The 24,116-nt window shown below is 39.8% G+C and overlaps 1 protein-coding gene across 2 annotated transcripts in view; it reads right to left on the bottom strand.

Moving 5' to 3' along the window:
* Nucleotides 1-10,919: 10,919 nt before the first annotated feature.
* efr3a (EFR3 homolog A (S. cerevisiae)) overlaps nt 10,920-24,116 on the bottom strand; it is a 114,500-nt gene continuing 101,303 nt past the window's right edge. For both annotated transcript variants that reach the window (XM_073490716.1, XM_073490717.1), the window contains exons 20-24: nt 19,394-19,479; nt 19,037-19,085; nt 18,477-18,580; nt 18,333-18,382; nt 10,920-17,538 (exon numbers count right to left, since the gene is read on the bottom strand). In XM_073490716.1, the coding sequence (XP_073346817.1) occupies nt 17,433-17,538; nt 18,333-18,382; nt 18,477-18,580; nt 19,037-19,085; nt 19,394-19,479 (395 nt within the window). In that variant the 3' untranslated portion in view covers nt 10,920-17,432. The remainder of the gene's footprint in view (nt 17,539-18,332; nt 18,383-18,476; nt 18,581-19,036; nt 19,086-19,393; nt 19,480-24,116) is intronic.

The following is a 24,116-nucleotide window of genomic DNA, read 5'->3' as shown; positions in this document are numbered from 1 at the left end:
TTGTTGTCGGTGAGTTGGAGTGGGAAAAGTTTTATTCAGTGTCCTCATCCATCGTTCAGCGGACTTTCTCACCAGGATTCAGCTGTAACCAGACGCAGAGCAGATAAAATACAACAATATAGACATGAATATGTTTCACTGATGGACCCATAATTGATGATTAATGGTGATCTGCAGGTAAAAAGGCGTCGGGGTCGATTCTGGAAGTAAAAGTCTGTTTTAATCTGCCGCTCTCACAGGCCCAGAGATTATAACCATGGTGACAGACGGACCCTCAACGAGAAGCTCCCGACCCGACAGCGACGCAGCCAGAACTCCCGACACCTCGTGGGAGGAAGAAGTCGGACCGACACCTGCCGCTGCTCCCCTCAGTCCCCCGAGCCGAGGTGAGGCAGCTCGACAGCACTTCACCTGGAAAAATGTTTGGAAATGAATTAGCATCACGTCAACGCCCTGAACGAGTGGAATTAATCAAACGCTCGCCATCTTGGAAATTTGCATTTGTTGCAGAAAGTGTCAGAATCGCTTTCATCTACAGGAACATTTGCACGAGGCAGGAAACCGTCTGTCCGAACCTGTTAAAGCATAAACGCTCATTTTCTTTTCCTCTCCTTCAGTCGTATCTACCTGTGCAGGTGGTTTTGGTTTTACTTGTGCAGAGACTGAGTTTAATTACATTTATTACATTTAGTGGCAACATCTGGAGCTACTTCCTACCAAAGAAACAGAGCCGACAGTATGAAAACTGAAAATAACATTTCTGTGACACTTTTCACTCATTATATTCAGAAAAGTCAGCAACAAACTCTGCAAATCTGGAGGAATAAAACCAAAACCTGTCTGCACAGAAAGAAACTCCTAGAAGTCTAAGGGCAACGTGAGGGAATGTTTTTTTTTCTCTGGTGATCCATTTTCTACATCTGATCAAAATGATTTTCTCTCTTGTGTTTATAACTTGAGATCTGGTGAAAAAAAAGGTTTTCTTTCTTTTTTCACTTCACAAGAAGAAATAATTCTCCGAAACAAATCAAAAACACTTCCAAACATGTTTTTTCTCCCCATTTTTTTTTTCACAAAAAAAATTCTCGTGAACACAAAATACTAAAAACATCAGATTTTTCACTTTTTTCTTTTGCTATTTTTTATTTTTTAACCTTTTTCACTCTGTTTCACACACGAAGAAAAAAATATTCTGTTTCTAGGATTTTTTTTATTAGTCTTTATCAAACATGGGGGAAAATATCTGCAGAAAAAAAAAATTTCACACGTGGAAAAAAAATGTTTTGTCACTGTTTCAAACACAAGACTTTTTTCTTTTTGCCAGATTTTTTTTTTTTTTTTTTTTTTTTTTGAGAAGAAAAAATTATCTGGGGGAAGAAAAGTTCCCTGAGCAGAATTAAAACAAAAAAAATTCTAGAAAAAGAAGAAATAAAAATTTTTTTCAGTGTGAAACAAAGTGCAATTTTCTTCCCCAGGAGAAAAAAAAAGTTCTCAGCAGGATTTTGTAAAAAAAAAAAGAAAAAGAAAAGAAAAAAATATCTGTAATGGCAACTGAGTGAAAAATAATCATGGTAAAATGTTCCTGGAAACAGAAAAAAAATATTCATGTGTGAAACCAACTAAAAGTTTTTCCCCCTGATTTTTTTTCTTTAAAAAAAAACAACAAAAAACTAGAGACCAAAAAAATCAGTGAAAGGGTTTGTTTCCCCAGGAGAAAAAAAAGAGTTCTCAGCAGGATTTTGTGAAAGAAAAAAATATCCGTGGGAAAAACCTTTTCCTCTCGGTTTTTTCACACATGAAAAAAAAATTCTTTCTCCAGGAATTTTTTTTCTTTCTCTGAAACGATTCCCACCCCCAAAAAATCCTGCCTAGAACGTCTTTCCCTCCTGAGGGTAAAACCTGTTTCACTTGGTTTCACACGTGGAAAAGAAAATTTCTCCTGGTTCAAACATTTAAAACAAAATTCACTGGGATTCCCGCAAATGGAAAAAATTCTGCAGAGAATATTTTTTCACTCGGTTTCAAACATGAAGAAAAAAAATCTATTTCTAGGATTTTTTTTTTATTAGTCTGTATCACACATGGGGGGAAATATCTGCAGAATATTTTTTTGAAAAGAAAAAAAATCTGTTATGGCAACTGAGTGAAAAAGAAATCGTGTTAAAATGAAAAAAAGATTTCACGTGTGAAACCGCTCAAAAGTTTTTTCTCCTACTGGATTTCACTCATGGAAAAAAAAAAATTCTCCCAAAGTTTTTTTTCCTGAAAAATTTATTTTTTCCCAAAAAAAAATTCTCATGGAAAATTTTTTTTTTAACTCAAAACATCACATTTTTTATTTGTTTTCTTTTCCTAATTTTTAACCTTTTTCACTTTTTCACATGAAGAAAAAAAAACATCTTTCTAGGAATTTCTGTTTATCAGTCTGTATCACACATGGGGGAAAAATATCTGCAGCATATTTTTTTCACACATGGAAAAAATTCTGCCAAGAATTTTTTGACACTTTTTTTTCCTCCAGATTTTTTTTTTTTTTTTAAGAAAAAATAATCTGGGGGAAGAAAAGTTCCCTCAGCAGAATAACAAAAAAAAATTGAAAAATTTTTTTTTTTCATGTTTCAAACAAAGTGCAGAAAGTTTATCCAAAACCTTTATTTCACCAGAGCTCAAGCGATGAACACAGGAGAGGAAACAATTTAGAGATGTGAAACCGGTGAAAAAAAAATTCTGACATTTTTTCCCCTCGTGTGCAAAACTGAGCAGCAACAAAGAAAAATCAGGAGAATAAAAAAGGTTATTCAAGTGTGAAACCAAGTGAGAAAAATTCATGTATGAAGCAAAGTGAAAAGAAAAAACATTTTCAGGGGAAAAAACTTTTGTTTGTAATACTCATTTTGACCACAAGAGGCTGAAGTGCACCACTGAGCCATCGTCATTCATGTTTTCGTCCGGAGGAGTTTTGATTTCTCCGTGATGGCTTGAAAACAAAATAACGTGGTGGTTATTTAATATTTAATAGTGATTCTGAATGATCTCCAACCTTCCTGCTTCAGGACGGACAACTCCACAATCAACAGCCTCGCCGGCAACCTCAACAGGAAGCGTCTCTCAGACGACACGAGGAAGCCGAGCCACCTCCATCAAACCCAGATCAGAGTCCAACACGTCCACCAGAACATCGACAGCAACGACTGAGGCTGAATCTGAAGAGAAAGCTCCATGTGTGGAGGGAGAGCTGGCAGACAGCTCGCAGGAGAAACACACAGATGGTAAAGTTTGGTCAGATTCAGGCCAAAGAAACTGTCGTTAAAATATAATAAATATAAGCAACATGCTGTTTTTCTGTCCTTCCTCCTCTTTTCTTCGGTCCCCCGTGGAGGCGCCTTCTGTCTCTCCTCGATTGGCCTCTGTGCTCCTCATTAAACTTGCAAAGTTAAATGAAATTTGAATAAAATGAATAAATTAAGCAGGTTTCTCTCGTGGGTTCAATAAAGTTAATTATATTTAAACGGGTATAGAAGCTAATGACAGCCAGAAGAAACAGCAGCACATAATAGACCTCAACAATAAATTCACATTTTACCAACATGGAGGCATAAACGGTGTAATTAGAAGAGGAGCATCCTCAAAGGAGCTGAAGCACCAGCACGCCGAGCGTGAGCTGATTTCATATTCTCTTCCTGGCTCCGGGCTTTTTCTGTTTGTGCAGGTTAAATGTGGCTTCACACTAGTTTTCCCCTCATTGTTAATGGATGAGGAGTTTTTTATTATTTCTTTCAGCTCGCAGGTTGTCTGGTCACTGATACTGACGTGTTTCTCTGTGACATTATTCAGCAGGCTGGCAGAGCTTCAGACCTTTAGGTTTGTTTTGGCCTGTGAGATGTTTCAAGTGAAAAATAAAATGAAACAAATATATGAATCACTCTTTATCACCACTCTGTCTTTCAAACACTGAACTTTTATTTTTTTTAAAAGAAAAACAATATGGGGGAAAAAACTTTTTCAGTTTTTTTTCTTCTTTTTCTAGATTTTCCCCCACTCTATTTCAATCTGCTGAGATTTATTTTTCTACTGATTTTTTTTTCTTAAAGAAAATCTCACACGTGAAAAAAAATTCACGTCTTTCTCCATTTTTTTTTTTTTCCCCAAAATTCTGCCAAGAAATATTTTTCTCCTGGAGAACAAACTTGTTATCACATGAAAAAGTTTTCTTCCTTTTCTAGATTTTTTTTTTTCCTTAAAGAAAAAAATAAATAAAAAAATTCTTACACCAGGAAAAAACAAAAAAAATTTCTCCTGGGGAAAAAACTTTTTTCACTCAGTTTTACACATTAAAAAGACAATTTTTCACAAATGGAAAAAATAAATACTTTTTTTCCCTCGGTGTCAGACGACTAACTTCTTTTTCAGTAATGGCAACTGAGTGAAAAAAATTTTGTGAAAATGTTCCTGGAGAAAGAGAAAAAAATTAATGTGTTTTTTTCTTAAAAAAAAAAAAAATCTGGAGAAAAAAAGTTCAGTGTTTGAAACGGTGTAAAACAAATGTTCTGCAGAAAATTAAAAAAATTCCAATGAAATGAAGAGATTTTTTTTTCACGTGCAGCCGAGTGAAAAAGTTTTCTTCCTCAAGAGAAAAACTAGTTCTAGACGGGATTTTGTGAAAAAAAAGAGAAAGAAAAAGAAAAAAAGTATCAAACAGTGAAAACAGGGAAACCCAGTGAATTTTTCTTTAAATGTTTGAAACAGTGTCAAGTTTTTGTTTGTTTGTTTTTAAAAGAAAAAAAAATCTGCGGGTTAAACCTTTGTCCCCAAACTGAGGAGACACCATTTTAGTGGAGTGTCTCTCTACTGCTGCTTCACATTCAGCTGTAAAGCCTCCCGGTGCTCTGGAGGTCACGGTCTGATGAAACCGACTGAGCTGCATCACTCGTGAGAAGAAGAGATGACTCGTGGGAGCTGTAGCCTCATGAGGCTCTGACAGCACACATACAGTACATCTGTCAAACACATCCAGCCCCTGCAGACGTAGTTTTAAGGTCCTTTGTGCCGTGAATCTGTAAATTCAACATATCTCCTTTAACTCAGTATATCTTCAGTATGTCCTCTGACGGTGGCGATGGTGTCTGAGTTCTTTGAAGCTGCTTAAATTTGCTGTTTGTCTGTTGCCAGACTGGGAATCGGCTCAGAAGAGGACGGTGCCGTTCTTCGCCTGGTCGCTGCTGGAGTCTGTGGGGCTGACTGACATACAGCTGCAGCCTGACAGCAAAGGTAAAGCAGAGTAACTCCGTCTCTTTGGCTGCATGTCACTGATGGAATAAAGGTTTCTCTTTACTGAAAATCTGTCAAGGAAGATATTAAAGAAGCCTCTCGTCAGTCTAGTCACGCATATTGAGGCTGACATTCCTCCCACATAAAGTCTCTGAGGACCGCTCCATTGCATTTTTCTATCCTACATCCCGGAGCATCAATCCTGGAGCTGTAAACATGCGTTTTGGTTGATACTATCACAGGTCTGTCACCTCACACCTGGTATTAACATGCGTCTTGAGTGACCACTTTAATCACATCTCACTTCCCCGCTCCGTGCATCACTGGAACCAGCGGAAACACTGTTTTTTTACACACAAAAAGACAAATCTTCATGTAAAACATTTGCTGAATTAACACGAAGGCCTGAATAATTAAGAATTCTCCTTATTCTAAGATTCTCCTCAAAAACCTGCAAAATTGAGGTTTTTTTTAAGGGGGTCTGGGGACTTTCTCCACGGTCAACAAAGAAGTAGCCTATATTACTGGATTTGTAACATTTGACATGATTACCGTCAATAAAATGTTCAGATCAGATGAAACAGTGTTCAAACAGCGACGAAAAAAAATTCAGGAAAAATTTTTCCATTTGTAAAACCAAGAATTTTTTTTCTTTCCTGTTTTTTTTTTCATTTTTTTTCTCCTGCCAAAACTTTTTTCACTCAGTTTCACACATGAACATTTTTTTTATTTTTTATTTTTTTCAAATTTAAAAAAACTCCTGATTTTCTCCCACCACCGTTTCACATTCAAATTTTAAGATTTTTCCTGAACATTTAATTTTTTCTACTCAGTTTCACACATGGAAAACAAATTCTCCTGAATCAGATGAAACCGTGTGTTCAAACAGCTGCTAAATGTTGGCAGGTACGACGCACATCAGGTACCAAACTGACACTTTTCACAAAGAAAGAAACAACTTAATTTAATGCCGAATTCACAACGAGGCGTGATCGATTCAAATTTGTTGCAGCCGTTTCCCCCTAAAAAGTTTTTTTTGTTCCTCCTCATTCAGCAACTCTCAAATTTGTGTGAATTTTTAAAAGTAGTCTGGTGATTTTATCACAGTGTCTAATTCCTCTTTCAATCTCCAAACAGAGTGCAGTCGCTCCTTCACCGTGTACGGCGGCGACGGGCGAGCCACGCGGGAGATGCCGGCTCTGGGCGAGATGCTCCACTGCCTGACGGGACGATGCCCGCATGAGTACGAGATGTACGGCTGCTACTGTGGGCAGCAGGGCGCCGGTCAACCTCTGGACCAGCTGGACAGGTGAGCAGCCGCAGGATGACAAACATTTAAGTGTTTGCTGCAAGTCCTCAGGACGTGGATATCTTAGAAGTTTATTAAACATGTGAACGTGTGAAAGCACAGCAGGACAGGCTCACATCACCCTGTAACACCACCAGTGAATAGAAACCTCCACCTGTAGCGTTCAGCTCACCTGTCCCTGCTGTGAGAAGCTAACCGGGTACCTAAACAATGTTTCTTCATCACCTCTGCTGCTCGTCATCATCAGGTGCTGCTTCTTCCATCACTGCTGCCTGATGCAGATCAGCTCTATGGGCTGCAGGTCGGACAGGAAGCTCAACGCTCAGATCTCCTGTGAGAACAACAAACCACGATGTGAGTACAGCAGCGCCACCGTGAGGACGGTAACAAAATGTTTGTAACACCGCAGAGAAAATCCTGAAGCTCTGAGGGGCCAGTGATCCTTTTCTAAGTCTGATTGTTTTCTCTCCTGTGTTTATGACCAGTGGTCCAAGAAGTTCTGTCAGGATAATCTGTCCAGGTTTTTTTTTTCCATCTGTGAAATCCTGTGAAAAAAAATTTAATTTACAAAGTGAAAAAGAAATTTCAGGAGAATTTTTTTTCCATGTGTCCGAGGGAGGAAAAACAAAATTCAAGCTAAAAAAAATTGCATGAAACGGAGTAAAAAAAATTTTTTTTTAGGAGATTGTTTCCAGATTTAGAAAAATTATCCTTTAAATGTTTTTCCTTCTGCCAAAACTTTTTCACTCAGTTTCACACATAAAAAAAATTAAAAAATCCAAGATTGAAAAAAAATGCAGGATTTTTTTTAAATCAGCGTTTCACATTAAAAATATCACATTCTTCCTGAAAATGTAATATTTTTCACTCGGTTTTAAAAAAAATAGTCCTGAATATTTCCCCATCTTGATTTAACAAAAGGAAATCAGATTTCCCTCCCTCATGTTGTACCATACATGAGGGAGGGAAATCTGATTTCCTTTTGTGAAGAAATGAAGAAGAAATTTCAGGAGAAATCTTGTGGGAAACCGAATCAAAATAAAATTCAGGAGAATTTTTTTTTTCCATATGTGAAACCAGGGGAGGAAAAAAAAATTCAGTATGAAAAAAAAATTGTGTGAAACAAGGTAAATTTTGATAAAAACGATCCTTGAATTTCTTTTTTCCAAAATTAAAAAAAAAAAAAAAATCTCCTGACTTTTTCTTGATCACCGTTTCACATTCATATTTTCCACATTATTCCTGAAAATGAAATATTTTTTACTCGGTAAAAAAAAAAAATCACTGTTCACACATGGAAAAAATCTCCTTAAAAATTCTCCTCATGTGTCTTCACAGATTGAAAAAAAATTCAGAATTTATAAAGATTATCCTGCAAAACTTTTGTATCCACCAGTTCTCAAATCACAAACACAGGAGAGAAAACAGTTTAGATCAGACTTAAAAGGATCACCAGCAGAAGAAACGTCTTCACCTGCACTTCAGGGCTCCTGTAATGGTACGATGCTGTCCGTCTTCACAGTCCCACCTCGCAGCAGCAGCATCACTCCTCTGCGCTCCTATTGGTCAACGTCAGAGAACATAAACTCAGGAAGAGATGGAGGCTGCTTGTCTGTCAGTCGTGACATCTTCAATTGTCATCCGCTTTATTCATTGCACAAGATAAACCATCAATTTTTTCATCCGATGATCATTTTCAATCCTGACGCCCTTCGTCTGTCAGCCGGGCCGATACCGTGCAGTCTGATACCGTGCAGTCTGGACCCTGCATCAGGCTGGATCTTCAGGAAAACCTGCATCTTATTTTGAAACAAAGCTAAATGGATCACATCCTCGAATATCAAAATGTTTCTATGGGAGACAACCTGACTTTTGGCTTCGCTACGTCTTTAGTCGAATAAGATCCAGAAGAATAAACGTGATTAAATGATGTAGGTTCATGTGGAGGCTCATTCTGGACCTTTGACCCGATCACTGTCTCCTCCTCAGGTCAGGGCCTCACTGTCTGTGACAAGCTGCAGTGTGTGTGTGATAAGACCACTGCAGAGTGCATGGCGGCGGCCCACTTCAACCACAGCCTGCCGTCGCAGCAGTGCAGAGGCCCCGCCCCTCCCTGCCGCCGGGCCAGCAGACCGCCCAAACCACGGGGTTCCCCTCAGTCCAGTGAGGAGAGCGAGGAGCCGCCGGGAGGAGGTTCTGACGTGGAGACGCCCGACGGCATGAAGCTCACAGCAGACACGAACACACCTCCACCTGGAGCTCAGAGCAGGTGAGAGGAGGAGCTGAGGGCAGATCAGAACTTGTGTTGGGTCAGGCCTCGTTCAAACCCACAGAACTTTATTTAAACGCACCTTTAACTGGTTATCAAACAGTCTTGATTTAATACTGACGCCTCTATATGACCTTCAGCAGGAGGATCAGCTGTTTCTGATTACTTATTATAGTTATTTTTAAATCCTGTCACCGGGTCAGATCCACTTTTCTGGGCTGTAATCCAATCCAGTTTTTTAATGTTTGATAAGTTCGATTAGTCAACGATTAAATGAATCACCTGCTATTTACAAAAATCATTTAATCAGTTTGAAAGAAAGGTCGTAATTCTCTGATTATTCTCTATTATTATTAAGGAAGTGAGGATTTTTTTTCAGGTGATCACATTTTCTGAGTCGGATCCAAATAGTTTTCTCTCCTGGGTTCATGACTTGGTGAAAAGAAAGTTCTGACAGGATGATCTTTGAGTAAATGTTTTCATCTGTGAACACTTTCTGTGTGAAACACATGGGAACAACAAAAAAACATGTTTTTCCACTCGGCCTCAGACGTGAGAAGACGTGTCTCCAGGTTTTGTTTCCTTTGGTTTCACAAATGAAAAAAAAAAAAATCTTCTATAAAAAAAGATTGACTTTTTTTTTTTTTAAGTCACTCAGACATGAAAAAATGTTTTTCCCCTAAAAAAAAAAAAAAAAAAAAAATAGTGAAAAGATTTTTAAATCCGACCATGACCAAAAAAAATCTATAAAAAAATATTTTTAAGATTTATAAAAAAAGTTTAACAAAACAGCATTTTTTTTCACTTGGCCTCAGACATGAGGAAAAAGATTCTCCTGATTTTTTTTCTCTTTAATTTCACAAATTAAATTTTTTTTAAAAAGCCAGGTGAAAATCTTTTTTATAGATGTTTGTTTCAGACATGAAAAAAAAACTTTTAAAAAAACAAAAATGGTGAAAACATTCTCTTGATTTTTTGTTTTGGTTTCACACGTGAAAAAAAATCTCCTGGGGACGAAAAAAAAAATCCCGTTTTCACAGATGAAAAAAGAAATTAAGGAACTTGAAAAATTATTCTGTCAGAAAGTCATGAACAGTTTAGACCCGACTTAGAAAAGGTTTCCTCACTTGACCCGCCGGGCTTCCGTAGAATCCAGCTTCTTTAATTTGATTATTTTCTGGTTTCTTTCCTCCTCGAGGACGAAACACTGATCCACATTTTTCTGATATTTTACAGACCAAACAATTAATCGAGAAAATGATCCATAATGAAAATGATCGCTAGTTGCTGCCATATTTGCGATATTTATAATTTATATGTGAGATCAATATTGCCACACAAAATACGGCGACATTAGGCTGTAGCAGATGTTTACTGCTGACCTCCTGTTCACAGTGATCTTTATAATTCATGAAGAAAAACACGTGAAACATCTAAAACATGCAGAAATCTGTTTCAGAAGCTTCTGACACATTTTTAAAAAGATTCCTGTCCCGTCTGTCTGCAGCGACGAGAGCTCCGACCAGAAGGACGAAGAGAGGTCGACTCCTCCAGCTGGATCCTCCAGCAGCTCCACGCGTCCTCCTGCTCCTCCTCCTCCTCCGTCCAGTGAGGAGAGCAGAAAGCCGCCGACACACAGCGGGATTCAAACCCACAATCACAGGCCGAGTGCAGGTCAGAGCCAAGGGCACCGACCAGCAGGGAGACCAGCAGAGACCGAGGTGAAGGGTGAGGAGGAGGAGGAGGAGGAGGAGGAGGAGGGAGGAGGAGGAGAGGAAGAAGAGGAGGAGGAGGGAGGAGAAGAAGAAGAGGAGGAGAACAGAAACTAGCAGCGGCTGTTTTTCAGCTTCGGGGTCTGAGGGATGTTTGGGGGCGTCTTTGTTTAAAGATTATTGTCTGATAAGTTGTAATTTATAGAAATGAAAAAAATCAAATGTTTACTTTGATTTTCACGTCTTTTGACATCAAGAGAAGAAGAAGTGACTTTATTAAAAAACATTCTGAATAAAAACGTTTGTCTGTTGTCGAGTCCTTGAACAGAAACCAGCGGTAATAAAGACGTCACAGCCGGCGTTGATAGAAACATTTTATTTTATTCTGGAACATTAATCTTAACACAGTTTACTATTAAATAGAGGCTCTGTAACTGAACGCTGAGGCTCTGCTGCCGCCGCGCCGGACAAAATCACTTCACTACGTTTGATCGAAGCTTTCAACACGTCGTCGGTTCCACAGAATCACAAACTGGATCTCTTTGGGTTTTGGATTTATGATCAGACAAGCTGGATTAAAGATTCTTCTTTATTTTCAGGCGGAGGATAACAGATCATTCTCAAACCGATCGATTCATTGATGATGAAAATGGTCCAGTTTCCCAGAGAAAAGACTGTTTGGTGCTCACAAGGTTACGTTGCTAACCGTGTTGAAAACTGTCCAACTGAACTATTTTGCAGATTTTGTTGTAATAAACATTTCAAGGATGAAACTACTGAATCAAGAAAGGAGAGATTAATCACATTAATACTCTGGTCTGGTAGTTTGCATGTGAACTGTGGAACCGTTCAGATCTTAAACCAGATTAAAACTCGTTTCCTGAAGTCGCGGTGGGAGCAGAACGTCAGCGCCGTCTAGTGGTTAAAAATCATCAGTGTGTTTGAAACGAAGCCAAGCTTTAGCAGAAACAGAAACGTCCGTCGCTGTGAAGGCCGAACACAGAGGCGACACCCTTTATCTCGAAAAACTGGCACAAAAATACAAACTCATCACAAACAGAAGAAAACATCAGAAGCTCAGTTGGTTTTTTTGTTCTGTTTGTTTTTCTGCAGAATTCAGCTGCTAAACTGAAAAACGTCCGTCTTGAAAAGTGAAGTTTGTCACGTTAATATTTTTTTAAAGCAGTTTTTGCGTCCAGCATTCTGTAATAAGGCAGGTCAGCAGTGAAATGACTTCACTCCCTTTACTGAGATCTTCTCTCGTCTTCAGCTCGAGACTTTAAGACTTGATTTTGACTTTAATCACAAGTCAAGAAGGACGAATTTTTACAGTTTCACACAAAGTTATTCTTGAACACAACATTTCACAAATCGAACATTTGGAAAAAAAATACCTCTAACGATCGTTCTGTACCGAACATTAATCTGTGCCGATTCCTATTTGCTATAGTACCAGGTACACAGTGATCAAAGTGCAAACACAATGTCATATTTTATTGTGACGGTTCAGCATTTTAATTTAACACCTGCTGCCGCTAGTTAAATGATAGATGGAGCTAAATCTATTAAATATGATATTGATTTATTAAAAAGCAGCAGAGTCGACTCATTTACAGACTGATTTCTGCATCCAGCTAAACTTCAGACTGTTCTGGGATCATTTAAACTGACTGAAACATGATTGATTGGTCAGTGAAGAAGTTACAGCTCGGGAAAGATCCGGGTCCAGATTCACAAACTCAAGACTGTTACAGGGCAGAGTGGGTGCACCAACTGGATCCGACTCATCTGTCATGACCTCGGGTTAAAGGCCGATTCCAACTGGCTCCATTAGAGGTGTGCCGAATTAGCTATTAGCAGCCCCTGTTTTTAATGTACCCAATGATTTACAGACAGCCATCACTGGATCACTTCAATACTGAATTAAACTTAAAAACGTGGTGATTCTAAGGCAGGTTTGGCAGTTATAAGGAACATCTGTTTTCTATGATTTCTCAGAGGATTTATTGATGTTTATAAAAGCAATAATGATCTAAAACTGTGCATCATGTCTGCGTTCAGATCTGGCACAGTGATGATTCAGAAAAGTAGGATATTTGACACAATCAAACATTTTAAAGTACCTATGAGCTGATTTTGCCGGATTAGCTGTTAGGCAGCCCGTCTGGACGTCTGTAAGAGCGAAGACGGTGTCTCCTCAACCTTCAAGTCGAACTGAATCTTAGTGAATCTGGAGCCGAGTCTTTCCGATCAGAAAAATGTCTGGGAGGATTTTAGATGTGAAACGTCGAAAGCTGTAACTTCTAGGGGAAGAAAAAATAATAATAATCTAGATGCTAAAATTAGCAGATTGCACTGATTAACTTCTCTCTCGTTTGCAAAAATAACACATCTGTCTATAGATATAATCATTCATTTTTTTCAGCATATTTGAAATGATCGAATGGATTCTACGATAAAAAAAACAAATCAAGTAACATTTCCATGAAAGAGACCATTTCTCCCGCACCGATAAGAAACTGCACGATCCCTTTGAAACCCTGAACCGTCGTAGTAAACAAAATCTAAATCAGCTTTACGCTTCATCTCGATAAACGTGATCAACAAGAAATAAATCTCCCAATCTCTAAATCTCTACCAGGCAACGATTTAACGATACATGATGCATAAAATGTACAAAAATATATAAGATATACTGCTATAATGACACATTCATGGAGGAAGTGATCCAGCCACATCTAAACAAATCATTCATCGACTCTTCAAATCTGACTTTCCTCCAGTCTGAAGTCTGAAGTGTTGGTTTCCTCATTTTCACCCGTCAGAAGAAAAATCTGATTTCAGGATTCAGTCGATAAAATAACTTGTTTAGATGGAATATTCTGTTTTTTTGATATATATTTATATATTCCCAGCACCCGGTCAGGGGCAGGAACATGATATGAAGATATCATGCAGTTAGTTCATATAATGCATGTTTTTTTTAATACAGCTATGATACTATGATATAAAATCATAAGTTTGCATTTAAAGCTAAGACGTAATGCAGCACGGATATGCACGAGAGATTAATGCATCAGTTTAATGCTTCAGTGGAGGATTTTATGTTACACAGTGGAAAATATCAGAGGGATTTTTTATTTCCTTTAAAACTCGTCTGCTCATAACTTAAGTCATTTGAGCTTCAAACCCTCGACATCGAGTAGAAAAGCGACGACTAAACGAACTTTAAAGTCAAATCTCACACTGGTGTGTTAGTTCCAACATCGGCAGCTTCATGTCACGAGCTGAATATCACAGAGCAGAAGACGACGTGAACAAAGACATTTACACCTGCTATCAAACTAATCTGCATCTGTAGTCGCAACTCAACACGACTCGCTCGACCCTCAACTCGCACGTCGTTTCAGTCCGTCGAGAAGCTTTACTGACTTTAAATCAAACTTTACAGATGTCACTCACACCTGGCTGAGATCTGAGGAAACGTCTCCAGATATTCTGGTCCAAGTACGACGTACAGATACAGACTGTGTGTTAACAACAGGTGGAAATGAGGTCAGAAGCTGCTGAAAAGTCAAAACTGGTCTCTGAAGACAAATAACAGCCAAAGTTCAAACTTCTCCGGCTCATGTTGGTGATTTCAAACAAACCTTTATCGCTCAGGAGCACAACCTGCGGTCGACAACGTCTAACATACCAACCCATCTGAAACGTTCACAACCCCGTACAACACAGCTGCTACATCCTCATCAATCTCTTCTTCGTCTCTTTCATTCAGTTTTCAAACTTATTTCTCCGTCGTTCACCATCTCGTTCTGTACGACTCCACACAGAGAAGAGGTGCGACACTGAGACACTCCTCTCCATAACCTAGTCGACTGATATACAGTAGCTTACACTCACAAAGAAACTGATAATCTCTCATGTAAAGTCAACACCGACCTTGAACCCAGAATCAAGCAGCAGCAGAGACGCTCTCTGCACAGCTGCTGAACGACAGCAGCGGGTTTCTGCCTCCAACTGGAGGGATTTTTCTTCCTACTCTGAGCTCAGATCAGAGGAAACACTGATAACCATCTGTTATTACAGATCACAGCTGCAGCTCCACCAGATATGAAGGATCTCGTTCCAAAAACGCCTCCTGCACCTCTTTTACAAACAACAAGCCCTTGTGGTAGCTGCAAAAAAAAAAAAGTGCAGATGATTAAATCCCCCAAAATATCAGCGCTTTACATCAGAGTGGCTGAAGGCGGCTATTGATATTAAAACATTCAGCGGGGAGGTTCACTTATTTATGAGAGAAACTGTCCAAACGGCTGCAGGACGCTGGCTCTGATAACGTCCAGTCTCTTTAAAGATTCAGAAATGTTTCATTTAGGAAGCGGGAGGGGAACAAATTCTGTCTTTGGCAACGAAACATGTTTTGGCTTTTTAGAAGCTGCCAGCGAAGCCGCGAGGATCGACGAGCTGCTGGTCGTACCGAGCGTCATCGCAGCGGACGAACTCGGATTCCACTGACAGTTAATGAGCTTCAGTTACATTTACATTCACTATCACAAACTAAGAGCGCTTATCTGATATATTCTGTTATTTATTACTTATCAACGTGTATATGCACAGATGAGAGCTGTGGCATGAACGCTGTAGTTCACACTTGTCTACGTGTGCTTTAACAGTTCATCCACTAGGGGGCAGATCAGGACTATGAGCGACACTGGAGCGTCTCCAGCCTGTTTTAGACCTCTGATCTCCACACACATCTCAGGCTGATGGTTAATTTGTAAAAATAATCAGCCGATCAGAGTTTTGCATGCGGGGGCATCATCATCTTACGTAGCTAGCTGCCTTAATACATCAACAGCGAGAGAAAAGTGGCATAAAGTGCGATTAAGATATATAAACAGATGTATTCCTTCTGTTGTTGATTAAAAAAAACACTACCGCAGCTTCAATGATGACAAAAGTTACGTCAGTGGGACAGATGTTTAACACGCCTCCCCGAGCTGAAACAAAAGTTTACCCAGCTCATATTTTACTTAATGTAGACGAAAGTCGACGCGCTCCAGGATTTTATCTTCACTGTTTGTTCGGACTCGGCTGCAGACTTTTCTTTACATCCTGATCTGCTGCCCCCACTGACTGAACTCAATGCTGTGGCTGCATGCGCGTGTTCACCGTCATGTTTACTTGATCGAAGAGTTAAAAGTGCCGTAATATGCTAAGCTAAAGCACAGGTACAGAAAATGTCCATATATATATATATAAATGAATAATAATAATAAGTGCATGAAGAATGAATCGTCCCTGGATGAAGTTCACGTCACTAAAGGATCAAATGTTTCAGTATATTACAGGTTAACTTCACGACACGCTGGCTCTGATGGCGTTTCACTGATAATCATGACTTTCATTCACAATTTCAAAACGAGTCTGAACGTGAGCTGGTGATGGAGATTTGTTTTTCCTCCAAATACATTTTCACATTTTTGAGATTTTCTCTCCCTTTCAACCGTTTTAGTTATCGAGTTTTAAGAAAGACCTTGTTAAAGTCACGGCTGATTAGCGAGAAGAAAAGGAAACTTTTGAAAAAAACAAAACTTGGAAATGGAAAATCTTTAGTCTTCGTGCCTCTACGGTGCCGTCTGTGAGCCGAACCCTGGACCGAACCGGCGTTACGACAGAGATAACGCTACTCAATTATGAAAGTGACATTTTTTTACAAATCCTTTAAAAACACATCAGGAATAAGAACTTTGCGCTGTCGAACTACAGCCATCAAGTCTGAATATCTGACATTTTTAAGATCTCTGAAACGCAACACCTGAAACAAACACATCACCAACCATCAGCGAGCAGTTTCTCCTCAACAAAACTCTCTTTGGCTTTTTTGTCTTTTGAGATTCTTGACCAGTTATTTAAAATCTGAAGTATTGCTCTCATCTCATTTCTCCACATGAAACTCAGCCGGTTGTCGAAGTCATTTCTGATGCTCGTTCACCCAAAAACAGCAAAGATTGTAAAGATCGAGCGGGAACGATGAGACTGAAGCTCCGTGCTGCAGCGAGACTAAAACTAATCTGCCTTCTACCACCAGTGAAGTTAATTCAGTTGTTAGAGCTGACGGCTAATATACATATCTACTGATACCATGAGTAGATGAGAACAGATAGTTGTTAACAGGCAGAGTGTTACAGTTAAAACCAGCTTCAGATGTTAAGCCTGAACCTGGTTTTATCTGTTTCTAAGGAGAGTTTAGTTTTAGACTACAGCGTATGTACAAGGTGTGAAGCTTTTGGCGAGACCAGAGATGAACGACTGGATCAGAGTCATGCTGGGAAGCAACGTCGGATTCATATTGTACACACTGAAACCTCAGAGTGAAAAACTGTTCGTGTTCTCCATGTTTGTTTCTTCTTGTTCTCAGTGACTCATCAGCTGAGTTTAGTTTTAGAGATGTGAGTCAGGCATCAAAGTGCAGCAGATCGGTTTAATAAGAGCAGCTGGGATTAATACAGCCCGCTGCTTTAAGCTTCATTTAGGATCAAAAGAGCAGACAAAGACGGATTCAGAGGATCTGTTTCACTTCTCAGGCTCTCAAACTAAATTAGAAACTAAATTTGGAACTGCGATTAAGAAGGTTTTGTTTTTGAATCGTCTTTTATCAAATTAAAAATGTTTTTTTCTTTGCTGCAGTTTGTGTTTGTGGCAGCTTCCCTGACGCCTGACAGAGGCAGGAGAGCAGATTGTATTCGTGTTGTTCTTTCTCAGCATTTTTAATTTTGCATTTTGCATTTCAGCTATTTTTAAGGAGGGTTGTGTGTGTGTGTGTGTGTGTGTGTGTGTGTGTGTGTGTGTAGTGTTTATGTGTGTGTGATCAGTAGACACACAAGTCTGGAAACTTCATCTCGTACACGGGGACGGACTGGTGCTGGGTGTGTCCCGCTGAGATGGAAACCACTCCGGACGGGCTGGGTGGAGGCCTTGGAAGAAGGATGGTGGTGGTGGAGGTGGAGGTGAGAGAGGGGAAACATGTTAAACAGTTAATCGGTGACCAACTACTCCGACCTCCTCCTGACACTGGCTTCTCTTGTTCCCTATATGTCTACGTGAGAGACGCTGCAGGCAGAAGACTATTTGTTAATTTTTAACAGAAGAGATGGACCCGGTTTGTTTCTTTCACCCACGACTAGCGAAGCAAACTCTTTCCGCTCCTGAACTCGTCTTTTATCACATCAACATATAGAAAAGTGGAAACAGCTGAAGCCACTTGACCTGTTTTGCTTCCTCGTGTCAGAATAGTTTTTTTTCAGAGTTTTCCACTGGTGGTGGATTGTTCGACCGCGTGAATACAGCCTCCGTCTTTCATTTGTAAAACCAGCGTAGCGATATTTATCTGACTAGAAGCGAGGGCTTTTCTTCTGTGCATGCATCTGTACTTCAGTTTAACAGCACAGTGTCGACATGTGTAGCTTGTTAGCATGCTATGTAAGCATAGATCCCAAACACAGCTGAGGCGGTCAGGAGTTATGTCATTAGTTAAAGACGTATCCTGTTTTAAACTCAAGTGAAAAACCTACAGTGCCGATGACATAATTGTTTCTTCATATATAATGAGGAGCATTTTGTTTTCAGACTTTGCTGTGATGTGATTATCACTTTCAGACAAACATGAAAATCTTCTGGTCTTAGAAAACCAGCAGGCGGAAACATTCTTCGTTCTGCTAAACTGCAAAAACACATTTACTAAACTCATTAAAGAAAATAAACGACTCACCTGATTGTTAGTTCGAAGATTTGTGCCAGTCGGTCGTGCAGCATGTTCGCCTGGAGAAGAACAACAGTTAGTAATTTCAGACACAGTTCGTCCTTTTTCTACAACGTCACTGTTTTTATCTTCTCTCCTGTTTTTATTCTGTACCTTGGACTCGCAGTGGGCGGCGATCTCCTCAAATGGAGCTTTCTGGAACTTCTCCATCACCTGACGCCTCTTCTCCCTCTCCTGCTCCTCCAGACCCGTCGTGTCTGAACACAGAGGACAGTTAGGCGTCGTAATTATGTGACTTCAAACGTATCTTGTGATGACAACAATACTGAGCTTACATTCAGCAGTCACAGACTTCTGAGGGATAGTATTGCTTGCATATATTTTTCAGCTCATGTCAGAATATATTTGGAAACGTCAAACGAATCCGATCCTAAAGCCGGCCACAGGTGAGCTGTACATCAGCTTTGACTGATGTTAATATCAATATAACTGTGACAGCCGTGTCATGACGGTCAGTAAACCTTTTATAAATCACGGGACATTACTGCCAACATGTTGGCTCCTCGTCAGAGAAGCACCGGCCTGAAGGACGACGGAGACAAAAAGCCAAATCTTTTTATATCATTTGTATTCAAGGAGACACTCGGGCGAGTCCACGGAGCGGCGAGGCGAGAGGAGGAGTGAAAGTCTCAGAAACTGGTCTTTGATCTCACCGATGGCTTTCTTCAGGGTCTCAAACGTGATCTCCTCAGCCAGCTGCGACTGTGGAGAGGAAGACAGAGACGGATCAAAGATTTTCCCCAAAACGTGACAACAAACTGCTGATCAGTAATCAACCAAAGCCTCCGTTACAACGACCTGTGAACAGTAACGAGGTCATCTGACAGTTAGCATGTTAGCATGGACAGAATAATCACTGATGGATGTGGACGGGACATTTAAAGGAATATTTATGATTGATGTTCATAACTTTTAACACTGATTATATATTATTGTTATTGTCAGTCTGACTAGCACCGGTTATGCTTCTGAGAAACCAGTCATGTGGTTGTTCTGTTCCCGACACTGACCTTGTCCGGGAGGCTGTTGGACATGATGTCCACTTGAAGGGAGATTGTGTCCACAAAACTCTTCCTCCTGGTCAGACGGTCTTCATCTGCAGGACGAGAGACCAAGGATTTTATATCAACTTTAAATCCTGATGCATGCTGGGTAAACACTTAATGCACACAAGCACGTCTCTACACAGGAAGATATAAATGTTCTGTTCTGTGTGTTTGCTGTTTGGTACTGTGGTATGTATCGTCTGTCTGACAGGTACGGTGCTTTTAAGAGCAGTCGTGTTTATTTCCATGTCACAAAAGACTGCTCATAAGTTTATTTATCTTGTCGACTTATTTATTGTTGACTCTGAAGAGCAGTAAACATTCAACGTTTCAGAAAAGAGAACAAGAAGCCGTTGATTTTGTCATCAGTTGCCACGCAGCAGTGTTTCAATCACTTTAACAATGTCGACAACATACGTAATAAGTATGTTATTAACATGATCATGGTGTACATACGGAGCTATAACATTAAACTATATGTTCATAAGTTTGAGAATTGTTGTCTACTTCTCTCTTTTTTGGCCCAAAACACAGTATTTCATGCAAACATGGCGGCAAAATGGCAAAAAAAAAAAAGATTGCGGAGGCTTTTTCATGCTTTTATCTGCAAAAAAAATACCTCTCACAGCAGATGTCATCATCTCTCTACACTGGAGCCGTTTGATTGACACCTAATTTGACCAGATGTGAGCTTCTATGCCCGCCCTAGAGCCTACAGCGACCAATGAGTGATCGTGTGGACAAGAGACCCACTCTCAGTGCTGGTTTTACACTGTTTTATATGCACAAAGTTAGTGTACATACGGAAATAAGTAACTATAATGAGTGTAATGCTCCTGTTACTCTGAGGCAGGGGTATTCTGATGGCTTTGTTTTGCCAGGCACCTGAATATTTCCCCAGAAAAACGTGTTAAGTGTTCATTTTCAGTGATACTGAACTTGGACCATGTAAAACTATATGATGAGGACCCATTGTGTTTCCCAGCTAATCAGGACAGTAACAGATCATCTGCAGGCTTATATATTAATGTAAGAAGTACTTACAAAGCCTTCAACAGCTTGGGGAGAAAAATAATTTAATAACCTTTGATAAGAGCCCAAAACCTCGTCTGTACTCCAAATGGTTCAACAGCTGTGAATTTACTTTAGCTGGACTGTGAGAGGTGTTGAGGATGATTTTCAGGATCGTTTTAATCGAAACACAGTTGTTTTATCTTCTATAAGACACCAACATGCCCACAATGGTCTCATTCAGATATGAGGACTTATTGTCGACTTATTCTCAGAGGCCACTCGATAACAGCAGCGACTTATCTGCTCCCTAACAGCGAACTCCATTATCCACCCACCACAGATTGATTCTGTTTTGATGTTCTGGTTTCTTCCAGCGAGGAACAAATCCATCTGATCCTGCAGAGCGATAAACTCCTCAGGTACCTCGTCCCCCCAGGAGGGCCCGTCGTAACACCACCGCCTCAAGCACTTCAGTACTCATTCACACTGCACTGGTAAAAATGAGAACCACAGAAGTGCAGCTACTCTCTCAAGTCGAGGAACGACACCGTGTCAAGGCCGTCTGATAGGGGTCAGCAGAGTACCGGATCAGATGAGGCGTGAAACAGAGAACAGCAGCACGTTATAATCGTTGTTTGCAGCGACCTTTGTTGTGCACTTTGAACAGGTGTGAGTCAGCAGCTCACCTGAAGGCACTTATGAGGAGCGTGATGGAAGCTGACAGAGAGCTGTGTGTTTGGATTTCTATTGTAGCTTTGACTCTATCATACAGAACTTCACCAGAATTATCTTTGATTAAGATCACTGACAGAACAAACCAGCAGTCACGATCAGACGGTAAACTTTGCAGTTTTTGTGACGTGTGTTGAAGTTAAAGCTGCTGCCTCGTTAACACTTTCCCATCTGTCTCTGTTCAAGCAGCTCAAACATCGTTCAGTCTTTGAGTTTAAAAGAGAGACTGAAGTACAATATATTTAAAAAGTTAGCACCGTTCATGGCACCATGTCACTACCCGAACGTCGTCAGCTGCCTGATCAGTGCTGCACATGAGCAACTCTCAAGAGAGATGAGAAAGAAGTGAGACGTCTCACTCCTGCGTCAAATTCAGACAAGTTTTAATGTGTTCTGGATGAAGTCTGATGAGGTTTATGATCTGTGATCTGCTGCTGTCTACTGTTCCCTGCTTTTCCAAGTATGTACCTGCAGTTTCAGGATCGCAGTTGTGGGACCTTAGTCTTTCTTTCCTGGCAGCATTTGACCAAAATACTACTTTCTGCCTGAGTGCTTAAAGTTTTAAAGGTTAATGTTACAATATAATGTTAAAATAATGCGAGCGGCTGATAAAAGGTAACAGTTAATGTGGCGTAAACCGTCAACACAGTTTAAATAACACATTTACTCATCATTTATACTGAGGATACTAAGCTATATTAATGTAGCTGACGGACATAGATCAAACATGTACAGTTACACGCTACGGTTTCATTGACGCTAAACAAATACAAAGTTTGTTTTGCAGCCAGCTATCCAAGCTAGCAGACAGAACATGGATGGCTTTAAGACTATTACAGTGAGCGAACTTTACTCACACTTCAATTTATTTATAATTTAAAAGACACCTGAGTTGTTTTCAACGCTCTTGCTAAATCTAGCTAGATACTACGCGATCATCCAATCAGATAGGCGGCGCAGTAGCAAAAAAACTAGGGTCCCAGAACTGCAGCTGGAACTTTTGGCTTCTCTGGTACGTTTATGACACACGAGGAAAAAATACACAGAAAGGCAAACTTTTCTTCTGACGATGGAGCCAATCGACTGTTTTTAGCAAGTTGGACTTCTTCAGGTTCTCATCAATCCCCACATTAAACCACAGCAGCCATTTTCACCAAACAAAGCTCAGACAGAACAAAAACTGAAGCTCAGCACAAATTAAAAAACAGTTTCCTGCAGCAACAGCAGGATGCACAACAACAAACACAAGCTACTACAATATTTATAGTCTAGGTTATCTAGATGTAGTACAAGTACTCACCGCAACATTTCCACACGCAATGCAAGCAAAACAGTTGAAAAAATGATCAAAGTGTTCTGTCTGTGGACAGAGTGACGTCTCTACAGCTACACACAGCAGCCACCAGTGGAAACAACAGGAAATACCACCGAGCTAAAAGGATCTATCTAAAGATGCTCACTAATCTCGGGGTATGGGGCAGTTTTCCTGACAGTCTTTGTACGTGACTGGATCTAAACTTCTGCTCCTTCACAGCTCAGTGGGGAAACATCCAAGCACTTAGCAATCTGTCATTACAAGACTGCATCCAAAACGTCTCAAAACAAGAGCATTTCGCAGCTACAGCAGCAGCATCTCTACTGTCACATCAGCTCTCCTGTACACCCGCAAACTTTACTGGCTGTTTGTTGGGCTCAATGCAACTGATATTAGAGAGCTGTAGTATGAATTTAAAGTCCCACTCCACTCAGAAATGTTGCTTCACTTGACTGTTTTAGCTTCACTTGTGCAGAGTTTGATACTGGAGTCAGTACACTGGCAAGAGACTTCACAGTGAAGCAGGAGACACCTTGTGTAGCGTAGTTTGAAATAAACAATATTTGCATTAGAGGCCGACCGAGACGGCTTTTTGATGGACAATACTGACGCCAATTATTTGAAATCAAGGCGACCAATAACTGATATTTGGACCTGATATGTATTAGCGCTAAAAATCACTGCATACATTTTTTCTGTTTTTAAAACAGTGGATTGAGCTCAATAATGATAACACAGGGTTCATGATGTTTATGGTAACTGGAAAATTAGCTACTTACAGCTCTGGTATGTGCATGAAAGAAACCACATATATTTAATATCTTATATTATTCAAACTTTCACTGTGGCTTGTTTCCAGAAAAAAAACACCTTGAAGCTCCTCAAAGATTCATGAAATGTTTTGTAAACGCTTAATAAAATAGTTTATAGTTGTTGCAGTTAAACTAAAGCCGACTCTAACTGCAGGAGATCAGCGACAGCAGGGATCTAATCTACAGCTCGACTCTGGCTGGTTACCTCTGGACGTCTGCTTGCACCTGTGGAGGATTTTTCCTACTGTGTAAAGCACTGATGTTAGATGAAAGCATGGCAGAGGGAAGAAAACACAAGCAAACTGTCTGTTAGACCAAAGAGAAATCTGAACCTGTTTCCTGTTTGATTTGGGCAAAATCCACTCGTGATGTTTTCATAACTCTCTCATCGGATCATTTTATTTGAATGAGGGCGAGTCGATCCTTGGAAAGAAAGAAATAACATCCTCTCTGCCTCAGGTCTGTACAGATTTCAAGTTAACTACCAGGGCTGGAGTTTGAATAACTAAAGAAGATTAATCGTTACAGGAGAAGCCACTATTTTCATTCATGTTTCATTAAAGCTACATTATGTTGAAATATTCAAACTACACACTTTTCAAGGCTGCACTATTCCATAAAATGTACCAGTACATAAATGTGTTCTTTGTCTGTCTGTTTTACATCTTTTTGCTGTCTAGATGTTTTTGATATGTTGTTTTAAACGTCTGTTAAACAACTTACAAGTGCAATTATTGTGTAAATGAAGATTAAATTGAAATTTCATTTAAAAAAGAATCAAAATCACAAATAATTGACTGCACAGACGATGTGT

Source organism: Pagrus major, chromosome 21 (assembly GCF_040436345.1).
Source record: "Pagrus major chromosome 21, Pma_NU_1.0".
NCBI lineage: Eukaryota > Metazoa > Chordata > Actinopteri > Spariformes > Sparidae > Pagrus > Pagrus major.
Note: the sequence above shows the minus strand (reverse complement) of the source record. Positions and strands in the feature narration are given on the sequence as shown.